Here is a 15,046-nt window from a genome sequence, read left to right on the forward strand (position 1 = left end):
TATGTTGACAAAGTCTATTGTAACAGAATTGTTTCTAATGACAAATAAAGAATTTTGAATCTTGAAAAATGCCTTACTCAGTCAAAAAATGGATTTGGTTGTGTTATTGTTTTCAGGTTGATCAATAACGCAAACAATATTATTATTTTTTTTTGTATAGTATTGTGTTATTGTTGATGCTGCTTGTGATATGTTACACAATGATTTTGTGGATCCTATATAAAATCATATTGGTGAATTACTTTCTACCGAACTGTAGAAAAATCTTGTATAAAATAAAGAATGTAGGAATACAAACAAATAACACATGATCAAAAACAGGGTAAACGAATTTTACTCATTATTCAGTCAAACAAATTTTACAAAAATATCAAAAACATTCTATCAACGAACCTTGAACTTTCTTTATTTTGTTTGTTTTGTGATGGTTCAACCAAGACTGGATGGTAGGGGAGTGGGTTTCACTCCACCTAAGACGGTCAAGCAGACCCGAAGATACAGTTCTTAAAGCCGCAGTCACTTCTTCATTCACCACTTTAGCCCTCAGAGCTTCCACCTGTCAGGTAAATGCTATATGAGTGATTTTGAAGGAACCCGTGGGATTTTTTTAAACAGAAGTATTTTTTTTCCTGAGGACATTGCTATAAGATATTATTTCCATGCTGACTGTCACAAAAGCATGATTTTTAACCATCTACCCTATAAATTAGTCAACATATGGTAGAAAAACATGCAAACTATTACCATATTATAAAAATAAATCAAATTTTTACCTTTGCTAGTTGAGCATTAGTTGTTAGCAAACTTCCCACTCGTGTAAAGTATGTAGACGTATTTTTTGTACCAAATCTGTAACATTATTTGATTTGTTTTTAAATTACCTCACAAATACACGATTAAGTGTTCAAATCAATTCATTTTGAAACAAATTATGTATTTATTCTAAATTTCAAAACAAGTAGGAAACAGTTTATTATTACTTGCCAATTAAGTTATGGTAAGCTATTGGAAAACCTGCATCAAACGTTTTTTAATGACAAGAAACGGCCAGTAACATTTCTGATTATATTTGGCCTGGCATATGTTTATATCAAAATTTATGGGGCAATACAATAAAAGTGCTGATTCTTCCCAAAAAGCAGTTATGTAGACATATGGTGTTCAATTAGAATATAATTTTTTAATAGAATGGAAACTAATCATTAACGTAGCTATAGAAAGGTTGATTCAATGTGAATGTTGAGTTTAGCTCTAGTTCACCTTCCTCTTAGTGCAGTGTCTGAAACGTGACATTGTCACAGTCTTGACTCCTGGAATCTTGGAAGTCAAATTGCAATAGAAAAAAATAAGCCACTGATGAAGCTCAAAATTAACTGCTTACAAAATGAAGTTTCTGTCAGCTTCAGATTCTAGGCACTTACAGGAAGGTGGAGCTAAACTGAACATTCATATAATCATTATTATCAGTAATAATCCATACCGTTCAAGTAGAGTTGAGTATCGGTCTACCAGGAGGGTGAAGACGGTATCGACGTTGGGCAGCCGGCTCACAGCTGCCATCAGCTTGGCTTCCCAATCGGCAGCCGAGTCCCCCATCAGGCTTGTAGTCAGATACCTGCACGAGCATTCCACATCCATTCAAGCTGTCTTGGAGTCAGTCACCTACCCGTACAGTTCAGCTAGTAGAGTGACTGAATTACCGCAAATGAAATCACAAATGTCTTGTTTGTGGTTATAGATCATATCTATGATTTGTACATTCTTATTAACACGTCACTGTAAAAAAAACTGTGTTCTCGCTGTGTTAGGTCGTACCTGGTCTGTTACATATTACTCAGCCTTCTGCGACCAGTTGTTGAGTTGGCTAAAAAGTCGAATATACATTTCCAAAAGTTTGTACACACAAAAAGTATGAAAATTGACAGCACATAGAACAATATACAACCTAGGAATCCTCACAGTAGTGGCTCCCTACATACTTGAAAGCATGTAGATGAAATAAACTCTATATGAAACCATGATCTACACCACTATAACACTCGTCATGGCTCCAAGCTGGTCCTTCTAGTACATCGAACTACTTTCTGCGAGAATAAACATTTTTATGCAGGCTGTAAACTGAGGAACCACCTACCAGACTGCCTGAGAGACCTGACTGGCAATAAGCTGCACCAGGAGCTAAAGAAGAGGTTAATCAAAAGACTCATTAAAGGAATTTTTTGAAAATACAGGAAAAGTCCAGTTCCAATCTGTATTAGTACTAAATAAATAATAATCACAATGATAATAAATTAGAAATGGTGTATAAAAATGACAAGATAATAATTTAAAAAGACAGAAATTAAATAAATAATAACAATTTTGTAGTTTACAAGTAAATTAAAATATAATATTTAACTATGACCACACAACATATAGAATTTTATTGCTTTTTTCGGAATTATAAAATACTAGTATTTTATTATTTTATTTATTTATTTTATTAAATACTAGCATATATTTAAATAAAATATGGTAAGAACATAAAATTTGAAAATGGACAAATTGAAATTAAATTATCACAGAGATGTTGCTGCATTGTTTTAGCTATACGTACTAGTCACTAACTTTATTGGTAATGTTGGCAGCTTCAATGGGTAGCAGTAGGTGAACACACAAGCACTCTTTTGCATATACAGAGTGCAAAAAGTATTATGGTTATGAGGGAGCTATGATTCTGTCCATTTTAACATCATGCACATCACTTCCAATAACAAAAAATGATCAGTTTCTTTGCTAAATCACAATAATGTGACAATTATTGAAGTTTATTATAATTTTGTTGTGACACATTGACTGCAGGAGGCATCTTACGATGTACTCACAGTGGGACAACTCAAGATCATTTGGTATAGAGCCGCAGTGAAGGTTTTAATGGAAATTAGTTATTTGTTCAAACTGGCTCAGTAGGCCTATTTAATGTGTTAAATACATTAACTTTACAAACCTTCGTTTGATATAAAAATACAAAGTTGACTTTTACTGAAATGGAGTTTATTAAAATACAATATGTTTCGCACAATCCTTGAATACCGTATTCGGGTGATTACTGCAATTTTGCCACATTGCGTAACTTACTTCCCATGTGCTGAAATAGATGCCATTACATAACTTGTAACTTAATACGCAAGTCTGTGTTGTACTTTCCTGATCCAAGCAACTTACAAAAATGGACCATTGATTTATGTGGATTCTTGCAGGATGTACCAAAATGTTTTCCTGGCGACACAATAAGGTTTTCGCTATCCTCACAGAAGATGTAAGCCTTTCTACTACAAGAGCTAAGAGAAACCAGAATCTCCTGGTGACACGTCTTTGTTGATCCTTATTAGAGAGTAAAAGCAATGACAAAGGTTATTCCATTCAGGCTTCTGTGGATTTGATCATCTTTATTGATGCAAGAGATGGATTTATGAGTCCTACTACCTGACCTTGTTTCCTAATCCAGTAATCCACCATTTGGTGGTTATTGGTGACCTAACTGTTCTTTAGGATTCAGTATCTCAAAGCAACACCTGTTCAAGTTGAATAAGTATCTTTGCCCAAGTGACAAAATGGTTTCATGTCACTTTGATACTGTGGAAGTGGGAGTCAGGGAGTGAGTCCATAAAATTGTTCCAGGAGTTGGGATTGTGAAAAGAGAGTAAAAACAACTTTCAAGGGTGTATCTCTAAGGCCTTGTTGGAGGCATACTTTTGTTTTTAGGCAAAAGATCTAGCTCTTAGGAAGGGTGGTGAGGGGAGTGTTGAAGCTACATAAAAGTATTTGAACCCTCTCTGCCAGATCTCCAGTCCTGGCCCATTGTCTCTTCCTCATTGGTGGGCCCCTAATCATCAAGGGTTGAGTCTGCCATTTCAGAGCTTAATAATTTTCTAAAGTCTAGTTGTAAAAGCTACATGACAAAATAAATTAAGATGTTGCAAGTAGGGAAAATTATTAACTTTACTTATGACATAAAACAATGTAATCAGAAGTAATGGTACTTCACTAAGTGAGTTACACTAGAAGCAATTGTTTTTGTCTTTTGTCTGAGGAATAAAATAGAAAATTGGTGAGGAACTTAATGGTTGTACATTCTCACCTGATCAGTAAAGTCTTATTTGAAGTACAGGGCATGGCTCTGAGCTGGTCGTTTGGCCCCCAGACCGTCAGCTGATGGAACAAGTCGTCTGGGGACACTCCAGTCTCCAGCACTGAGCACAGTTGGACAAATTCCAGCCCTGCAGCTATCCTGAAAATTTGAATTTTATTTTAATAGAAGAATTCATACTTTGCATATGAAATGTGACTAATCAAAATTTGTAAATGTCTCACCATGGCTTAATTCTTTTGTTATATCAGTTTACAAAGAATTACAGCACTCGTCAAAAGTGAAATATTGAATTGTAACTTACTCAGGTGTTTTGTTTTGACTGATGAATTGTTCTTGCCGTCGTGCCTCAGTGATGCAAGACGGAAGACCTACAGAACAAGCTAGGGTGACCACTTGTACCCTGTGCATCTGGAGAAGGTGAGGATCTGACGGTCTCAGATAGAAACCCACAGAATCGTACGTTGGAGCAATCAGTTCTCTGAGGTACTCCTGTCACAAAGCATCTATGTATTACTGGGTTTTCAAATTAGATTTTAACTTATGTGAAAGTTAAATTGGAATAAGTTTTTGGGGAATTGATTTCTTTAATATCCCTTCATCCCATCAAACCTTACCTGTCTAGTTTTTATCTTCTATTTTTTAAAATATGTTTGATCATTTCCGTTGGCTAGACTAAAGGGACATGTACAGAATTATTTATACTGCTAAGACTGTCATACTAGTGCAAACAACTACTCACATTAAAAGGTCTGTTCGAAAGAAGTGTTTTATAGAGGAGTGTGATTAGCCAACTTCCAATAATTTACTCAACGTAAAACTAATCTTAAAATTTACCAGAACTTTGGTGGGCAGATTGCAAGTACCATCAGTGCAAAGTTAAAATCTTTAAAATGTTTTACTCTTCAAGTTTTATCTTCCCACTTTCATTAACAGTGCCAACTTACCCTAAAATCATTGTAGGTGGGAAGTCCGTTGAGTCTACTCAGCAGAAAATTGACGGAAGGTAAAACGGCGGCCCAAGGTAAGTAGCAGCCTTCACGTGCCATGTACTCCATTAGTCTAAGAGGCACTGTGTAGGACAACCGTCCAGCGCGCGCTAGAGACAGACTGTCATCCAACAACTGCACTCGGTTCAGCTCGTGAATACCAGCAGGGTCAGAGTGGAGTGCGTCAATCAGTTTCTGCCAGTTTTCGTGGTCGTAGTTTACTCGGTAAAAACCTTCCAATATAGAAAACACCATTTATAAACTTATTTAAAAAATTCATTGATACTACAGTAATAATTGCCCAAGGAGGGTTCTTTAACAGAATAATATTCTTTTGTGTTTTTATTTTCACACAGTACATACTAGATTAAGTGCTGGTAGTTTTAAACTGTTAAAAACGTGAATCACTAAAAATTCAAAATACAAAATTAGTATTCCCGTTGTGTGTAATGAAGAAACAGAATGTTTTTTTTTTTGTGAACCTTGGCCATTAATGGTGAGTTCCGTTTCATTTGTATTGGAGCAGAGCAAAACTGAGTACCGGTAGGTAATTGTAGGGGAGTGCCGATGGCCGAACGGTCTAAGACATTGGACTTAGGGTCTGAGTGCAGGTTCAAATCCTTGCACTTTTTATCAGTACCATTGTACTGTATTGACTCTCTCCCTCATTCTGTTTGATAAGACCATCACACAGGCCAGTGGTCCATGAGGACGGGCAGAACAAGGCTTAAAAGAGGATCGGTTCTCCTTAAAAAAAGTGATTTCTAGTTTGTGGCTGGCAACATTAAGGAGAAAGAAACTTTTATTTAAAATTGGCTGTATTGCTTGTGTATACAATATGTACCCGATGGTTCTCAGATGTACCTGTTATCTGATTTGTGAAGCATTCTTAAATACTTTGCCTTTGTTATTCATGACTAAGGTTTTGTAAATTTTTATTTCAAAAATTAAAATTTAATTCAAGATTTATTGCACTAAAATGGGTGGATTTAAGAAGCTACGTTAAACTCATGTTTCAAAATGTGAAACACAACTGCTTCTAGCATCTAAACATTTCATTCGTTTATTTTTATTAATTAATATTTTGAGAAGAATATTTCTTTATTTTGTATTTTAAACATGGTTATTCTTACTACAGATCTAATTATTGAGATTGGAAGTGGTTGCCATGCCTCTTGAAAGATTAGTCGAGCAGTACTTAGATTGTAATAAAGAGAATTTTGCGTATATGGAACTATTCGAAAAGTATAAACTGAATTTAGCAGTTCTGTTCAAGTTCTGTCATCTTCAAGTAATTTCTCCAATCATTTGGTTCTTTTGACGCAATTCTTTTGAGCCTCACATGGAAAAACTTGCTTCATTTCGGAGGCCAGGATCTGTAACACCACGTTCTCGGTTTTCATATTTTCAGGTTAACTATTCTAGCTAAGCAAACAGCATATGCAGACAACAACACCTCCTCCATTTTGTTCAAAACTAGGTACTGGATACTGCAAATCAATATGAGGGTTTTAGTTAAGTATTGGAAGAGTCCAATTTAAACCTCTTGCACGAATTTTATTAGTACAATCAGATCGTTCATCCAAATTGGAGCATGTAAACGGACCTTAAGAACGATTAAGTTTTGCCATGGAGACTACTGTTTATAGTAATGGTGGACATAACTTTCAATCTGCTTTCATTTTTTGTCATAAAATATGATACCTAAATTAGAGAATTTCGGTCACAAATACCTATGTGTCGGACGTTGAAGATCAGCCAAGAATCGATCCGAGGGCCCAATTTTACCGTGGTAATTGGTTTCCAAGGAGAGAGCCACAACCGTGTGGGAGCATTTGTGAAGTTTGGTCTCAGTCCAGTCGTATACGTGATCGGAATCCACCACAGATGTGAGTCGCTGGATACTCCTTCTGTGAGGAACCTTTCCTAGATGAAGCAAACAAGAATGTCACAGTGTCCAGTTGACATCTACAACATCTGGAGTAGGATTAATGTTTCATGAGTGTTCATAGCAACACTGCTAATAAGCCACTTTATACAGTGTATTTTTTTGAATGAAGTAGCAAAAAAATCAGATGTAGTCAAGAGGACAGACAATATATCAATATCAATATCTGTATCAAGGCAATGAGTAATTTATTATACAGAGTGTTCAGTAAAAGTGCTCCAATGCTTTGGGACTTTGTTCTACACATAAAAATTAGCAAAAACGTTCATACGAAGGTATGTCCTAAAACCTTTAGTTTTAGTTCTATCAATCTCTATGTGTTTATCATCAAAAAAATTACATCTTTTGAACCAGTAAAGATAAAGTTATAAAACTTGAGAATTGTATGAACCTTTCTGAAAATTAAATATTAACAAATCCTTTTACCCGTTTCAAAATGGCAGACGTTTAAATTATTCCATCAAAATAACTCAAAACAGATTTGTATACCTTCATATGAACTTTGTAGAACAAAATCCCAAAGTATCAAAACACTTTTACTGAACACACTGTACACATTAACTGCATTAATTTTCCTATTATTGTATACAATGAATCCTCCAAGAAAAGGGGCTTGGGAATATTCCCTCCGGAAATTGTTGAGCTTTAAGACCCCATAAATGTGTTCTAGCTTAAACAAAACTTTTCGGTGCAATTTTAATGTTTGTCTTTCAAACCTTTAGGGGGGGGGCTACTTTAGCCTCCTGACCTCCCTTAGATACCTACATGCCCATGACCTCAATGGTGCTGCCTCAAAATATTTTTTCTCTCTAGCAATGTTATTAAGCATATTTTTATTAAGCATGGTTTTTATCTCGTAAATTATTATCAAATGATTGGTAATGATGAAACAACCCTATGTTATGTGTCACGAGTTATCCTTGGATAATCCATATTGTCTACTACTACACAAAACAATCTGCACTTAATTCTAAAACGCTCTGTAATGTGGACTGCTCTTAATAAAAATAGATATTTAACTCAATACCATAATAAAAAATGAATTAATTTTAAATATTTCATAAAGATAATCCAAAAATTGGCAACGTCCCAAGCATTTGTTTGCTACACTACCTGCCTCAACGTAACAGAACCGTCTGATCAGTTCGCCACAGCAGTGAACAAGGGGTACCCTGGTTGGTCTGTCCACGTTCCCATGATAGTTGCCATGTCTGCCGGTAAATCTTCAGCTTTCCGATCATAAATCCGCCACAGGTCTGAAGGATCAATGGTCTCATACTTCCTGGACAAACCAAATTGACAAAAAATTGTATTGTGCCAAGGAGCAAAATACTAACCTGCTTAAGGATTATTTTTTCGAAATATTCAGTTGCGTTTTAAAATACGGCTACGCTTTAAAGCAGTTAAAATGGAGTAATTTTTTTACTTTTCCACATTCAAAAATGCAGTGTAGTTTGTCCTACTAGTTTACCGTACTAGAGTAAACAACAATGATTCCATATTTACTATGTAGACTCGGTTACTGTGCTTTAATAGTTTAGCACAGTATATCATATAACAGTTTTGTAATAAATGTTGTTTAGAAATGGACATTGTCTTGTTTGGTTGTGAATTGATTAAACCAAATTGATTTTTAAAAATTTATTAAAAATTTTTCTGTAAACTGTTTTGAGATAGATCCAGCTTGTAGTAATGTCTCAGTGACTGACAGAAACGGTAAACGTTCACTTGAATATTGAACTGAACGTTAATATGAACACAAGTAATAGGTTTACTACGTTCTTAACAAATATCCTGTAGAAGACTTTTATGGAAGCTCCTTAAAAATTCAGAAACTGGATACTTGTGTGTTACAATTAATTTTAGACTTTCTTACATAAAAAAATCAATTAAATAATATCGAAGTTTACAGAAAAATTGTCTCAAAAACTTTTAACTTGAGTAAGACCTGATAAAAGTCCTCTGGATATCTCTACATGATCATTTGGTCTGATATTGTATATCTCTCTACTTGCTTATCTAATGCTAGGCAAGTTCAGCTTACTTCTCCTGTAGAAGTAACCTCAAGGCTTTCTCAGCTCGCGAGGGTGTCATGAAATTGTTGATCATATGAATTAGAGCTGGACCTGTAATCAGATATAATTTGTTATTTCCTCGTGGAGAAATTAAAAAATAACTTATAAGATAAGTAAGAAAGATGCATTTTGGTACTAGATACTACAAACATTGAACGTAAATTTTTCAATACTTTGTCATTAATAACTGGTCCAGACAAGTATATATATAGGCTGATAATTATTTAGTTAGTGTGTGTGTGTTATTACTTTTTACTTAGTATTTGTAAAACTATTATTGTCCTTGCAAGTACCATGCTGAAGTAGTCACTAATATTTCACCCTTAGGCATTATTACCCACATTTTAACTGAAAAGGATTTTATTGCTCTATATTTTGCTTTATTTTAGTCATAATTTCAGAGATTTTTTACGTGTCCTGACGCTATTAGATTTAAAGTTTTCAGCCATACTGAAAATTGATCAGATTTTGTTGTGAATTTTTAGAATGCTATGGTAATTCATCATCGCCCAGGGGTCAATATAACCATATAATCTCCAGTAACGCCCCTTGGGAGACAGGGGTCTTAATCTGAATATGACACTATTGGACAAATGATCACACACCTTTGGTGTAAATGACCCCTGAGAACTTGGCCAAGATCTCTTGGTTGGAGGACACCCTGGTAGTTAGTGGCCTCGAGCTGTTGAATGAATCTTCCAGGAGTCCAGGGATATACAGCTCAACAATCATTTGATCCAGCATTCTCCAGGAAGGCTCTATCTACAGGAGAGAGATGAGTTAAGATCAGAGGTTTGAGTTAAGTGCAGGTCCAGCTCAAGGTATGTGTGACATGAGAAACCTACACCGTACATTTCAAACATGAAAATAATGAAAGCACTCTGAGTAAAAAACGTGAAAGTAAAAGAGGCCGTACACATTATCAACAACCTTCAAGGGAACATTTATGCATTAATGTTCGGTGCATAAATGGGAAATTAATCTAAAATCAAACGTTTAAAACCTCTTTGTGGAACACTCAGTACTTTACTCCACATTATTAAAATAGGAGAAGTATTAAAACAATACAGAACGTTCATTTTTATACTCTTTATCCTCAAATTCCTCAATCAGGTTTTTGTCTTAAAGAACCCACTCAAAATTACTACGTCCGCCTACCTTCAGCTAACCTCACAGTATATATTTCAAATTTTGATTTTTTTCTGGGTTTACTATTTCTCTACTGGGGGAACAAAGAATGAGGTCACCTTAGAAGGAAGGTAGTATTCGTAATACATGGCGTACATCTCCGATATCCAGAGCCAGTCCCACCACTGCAGCCTGACGAGATTTCCCACCCAGTGATGGCACACCTCATGAGCAGTAAAGCGTGGAATGTCCTGTCTCGCTTTTGGTGCAGAACGTCCTTCCTCATAAAGCATATTCACCTCCCTGTAACATTATTAAATATTTCGGTGTGATGCCATTTCCATTTTCAGACTAGCTGACAGAGGTTTTGAGACTGAAACAATTTTTTGTTCTCTTAGGACAAGAAGATTATAAATTGCACTTAGTCGTGTAAGAATCTTAGTGTTACTTCCGGAGTGACAGGATATTCAGGACGGGTAAGGTTAGGGGGTAGGGGCCGCCTTCTATCGAGATCCATGAGGAAGAATTAGGGCACTAATCTCAAGGTCATGTCCCCCCAGAAGAAGGGGAGGGCCAGCTCTGAACCAGCCTATCCAGTCAAAGCAGGCAGGGGGTGGCATACCCTTGTTGAGGTTAGCAAGAATCTCTGATAGGGAACGAACCCCAAAAAACTCCAACAGTCATCTCCCGCAGTAGACTAGACCTATCGAACTGCCCTTGCACCCCAGAATCTCGACATTTGCGGTTAGTGATGTGCTGCTCCTGGACATCCATAGGGTTGCCCAGATTTAAGTGACACAACGGGTTTTTGCTGTGCCCAGTAGTAGGTTCAACTGGAAGGTATAAACCAGCCAGAAGTGATCTCTGTCGGGTTAGTCTACAGAGTTATTCGTTACACGTTTACAGATCTATTTGAACGGAGGGATTCAAGCTGTTTGCCAGACTCACCTGTAAGTATTCAGTCCCCAGTTCTCCATTGCCACTGGGGTTGAGTTGAGGAAGAGCGAGTTGATCAAGTTTTGGCATCGGAAATGCTGACCAGCAATAGACTCCATAGCCTCTACCAAGGCAGCGACTCTCCGGTGTCCATTAGAGTCATGTTCACTTTGGAAGGGATGGCCCAGGATGAGAACTTTTTGATAGGAGATGTGGAAGAGAAGTCAAATACTGCCAGAGCGATGAGGAACGTTGGCATCGGAGGTGTCTCTGCAAACGTGTCCAGAACACAGCCTGAGAGCAGACTGAAAGATATATACAATATATAATTATACAATATATAATTACAAATGTCTGAAATTATATTATCCTTTTTGCATCCATTATAGCTATAGTTCTCATTTAAATATTGATTTTAATTTATCTGATCACACCTGCTTTGTTAATCCCTCTTCCCAATTTCCAAACCTAAGGTTTTGTCTTTCCAAACCCTTTTCCCCAAAACATATAGTTTTTTTTTTATAAAAATTAAAAGATATCTTGGAAACTATTGAGCTATCTGATGATATGAATATTGTGTATGCGAACACTTTAATAATAATTACAGTTTAAAAAATAAATTTTAATCACTTCACAAAATATTGTGGGTATTTAAGGGGAGCGGGAAAGGCAAAAAATTGAACTTTTTTTAGTTTTCTGTTTTTTTTTTTCATTTTTTGTTACTCAGACTTGTACAGTTTCAGAAAATATAACACTTTTTGTTGCAAGATTATCCTAAGTACGCAAAAAAATTATTTACGAAGTAACTACCGGCGCTTTTGACATGAAATTTTACTCCACACTGTGAACAACTTTCATATAGTACAACCTTTGTTGTTACTGATGCAGTATTGATTGGTATTTTTTGACTTCTTTGTCGGCTAACCTGTAAATATGACAGCTGATGATTCTTGAGATGTTGTGGTGTGTACAGTGTTGTTTACAACTATTGTTTTGTTTACATTTAAGTGAATTTGTTGAAGAGTGAAATAAAGTAGGCCTACTTTATCACTTTGGTTGAGTGCAGTTTTAGTTGTGAAAAATAACTTTTAGATTAGTGGGTTACTAGTGTTAACTTGTAATAATGCCAAGGGCAAAGATTACCTACAAAACCAAGCGACACTTTTGTGGCAATCAATATACTAAAACCTAGGCTTACTTCTAGTGTTGTGTCTGATGAAAGTCAGTTTAGGCCTAGGATAGAGAAGACTTCTCCAAACAGCTCTTCTTCCAAAAAGCTATCTTTTGATAAAATTTGACAAAATACCAGTCTTCATAAAATGGTAACTGCATTTTTGATGTGAATATTCTAAGTACTAACCTAAAAAAGTTTGTAAAATGTAAATTTTGTAACGGTGAGGATTGCATCGATCTCCTTGTGTTACGGATAAAACCAAGCATGGACTGGCAGTAAACGTTGAGATGAAATGCTGCCTTTGTTCTGAGTCTACAAAATTTTTAATTCAACCTGTACACCAAGTGGAAAGTATGATTATAAAACTTAAAATTTGTTTATGCCCTAAGATCGATAGGTAAAGGCCTGGCAGCGGGTAATGTGTTTTGCGCTCTTTTAGATTTGCCTTCACCACCGCAAAAATTTGAGCCCTACAACAAAATACTTTGTAAAGGAGTTGAAGAATGTGCCAACAAATCAATGATATTGGCCACCAATGAAGCTGTAGCTGACAACTTAGACGAAGAAATGCCTAAAACTGACTTGGCTGTATGCTTGGACGGTTCTTGGCAAAAAAGGGGTCACTCGTCACTAAACGGATTTGTAAGTGTGTGTTCATTCGACACTGCCAAAATATTAGACGTAGCGGTGATGTCTAAGTATTGCCAGGAGTGTACAACAGCTACTGATAAAAACAAGATAGAACAACACAACTGCACTCAGAATTATACAGGCTCTTCTGGAGCCATGGAAGTAGCCGGAGCCTTGCAAGTCTTTCGCAACTCCAATGCGCGGGGTGTAAGGTACGTGAAGTACTTGGGCGACGGAGACAGTAATGGTTTCAAGAAGGTGAGTGATGACAAACCCTATGGTGATGATGTGAATGTTTTAAAACTGGAATGTGTCAACCATGTGAAAAAAAGAATGGGTTCAAGACTAAGAGAACTGAAGAAAAAATGTGGAAACCAAACGCTTGAAGACGGTAAGACATTAGGCGGAAGAAATAGGCCCTATGTCTAATAAACTAATAAAGAAATCAATAAACTACAGGAGTACTACGGATTGGCCATTAGAAGAGGTGGGTCGAATCTGGAAGATATGAAAAGAAATGTGAGGGCTACTTTCTTCCATAAACTTTCAAGTGACTCGGAACCGCAACACGGTTTATGCCCAAAGGGTGCCGACTCTTGGTGCGGTTATAACAAAGGGTTAGCTCTAAATCAGCCCTACAAACATAAGCACTTTTTACCAAGTGAGATAATGGCCACAATTAAACAAATTTATAAGGATTTAGCAAACCCCGAACTTCTAAAAAAGTGCCTTCACCAAAAAACTCCAAATCCTAACGAAAGTTTTAATAAGGTAGTGTGGAATAAAGTCCCCAAAAATGTGTTTGTGAGACTGAACACTTTGAAGTTAGGTGTGCTGGATGCAGTGCTAAGTTTCAATGATGGATTTGCCAGTAAGTTGGATATCTACAATGAATTAGGCCTAACTTTGAGTAAAAACTCAGTGCTCGCGCTTCGTGGTTTTGATGTTTTGCGACTCAAGAAAGCCGACAAAGCTGCACAACTAATGACCAAGGAAGCCAGAACAGCTAGAAAAATGAGAAGACTGGTTCTAGAGGAGGATCAGGAGTATGCTGGTGGCCCTGCCTATGGTGCTGGGATGTTCTAAGCTAGCTAAAGTAAGTACAGTACCTAGTTTTAAATATAACCGTCGTTTCCCGAAAACTGTGTTTTTTTAAAACAAAGGTACATTTTTCTCAAAAACCAATGGAGGTATGGCAACAAATTTTTTTTCACTTATAAAACACCTAATTACCTAACCATGGAAGCAGAATAGATAGTGTACCACAACACACTAGCTTAAAAAAAATATTTTTCTAAAAAAAACTAGAAATTTTAAATAACTTTAAAAAAAATCTCAATTATCTATTAATTTATTTAAAATTTTTACCATTGTGCTTCTTTAGTTAGATAAATATCATAACAATACACACACAAAATTGTAGGCCTATAGCAGAATAGATAGTGTACCACAACACACTAGCTTAAAAAAAAATATTTTTCTAAAAAAACTAGAAATTTTAAATAACTTAAAAAAAAATCTAAATTATCTATTAATTTATTTAAAATTTTTACCATTGTGCTTCTTTAGTTAGATAAATATCATAACAATACACACACAAAATTGTAGGCCTATAGATTTAATGGTTCCTGAGAAAAGTGTACCTAAATTTGTAGAATTTAACATGGTCGGTATAGGGCCTTCCCGCTCCCCTTAAAGTGGGAATTTAGGGCAATTTGTAGCCAAGGCCAAGGAAACACTTTTAAAAATGATTTAGATAAGGTTATGTTGATTATATGTGTATTAAGTGTTATATTTGTGATTATCACAACAAATAATCATTTATATATATAATCCTGGAACTGGCAAAGTCATAATTTACAATGGATTGTTTCCCGCCGTGAACTGGCAGAGTCGTAAATTGTGGTGCATTAAATATAATATCCTAATCTCGTCAGCTTTCAAACAAACTTCATTTAAATCGTAATTTTAGTTATACCTTTTTAATCAGCAGATTCTACACTTTCTTTTAATAAACTCACTTTTATACATAAAACG

The 15,046-nt window shown here is 35.8% G+C and overlaps 1 protein-coding gene across 1 annotated transcript; it reads right to left on the reverse strand.

Moving 5' to 3' along the window:
• Positions 1-311: 311 nt before the first annotated feature.
• LOC124369648 (aminopeptidase N-like) lies at positions 312-11,429 on the reverse strand (the record flags this gene model as incomplete). Its single annotated transcript, XM_046827700.1, is given in 14 exon segments — positions 312-556; positions 774-849; positions 1,481-1,615; positions 4,121-4,270; positions 4,434-4,621; positions 5,077-5,351; positions 6,852-7,044; positions 8,210-8,348; positions 9,111-9,192; positions 9,747-9,903; positions 10,389-10,572; positions 11,218-11,255; positions 11,257-11,306; positions 11,309-11,429. Coding segments are annotated over 14 exon segments (1,974 nt in total), but the record flags the coding sequence as incomplete, so codon positions are not given.
• Between the last annotated feature and the right edge of the window lie 3,617 nt (positions 11,430-15,046).

This window comes from Homalodisca vitripennis, chromosome X (assembly GCF_021130785.1).
Source record: "Homalodisca vitripennis isolate AUS2020 chromosome X, UT_GWSS_2.1, whole genome shotgun sequence".
NCBI lineage: Eukaryota > Metazoa > Arthropoda > Insecta > Hemiptera > Cicadellidae > Homalodisca > Homalodisca vitripennis.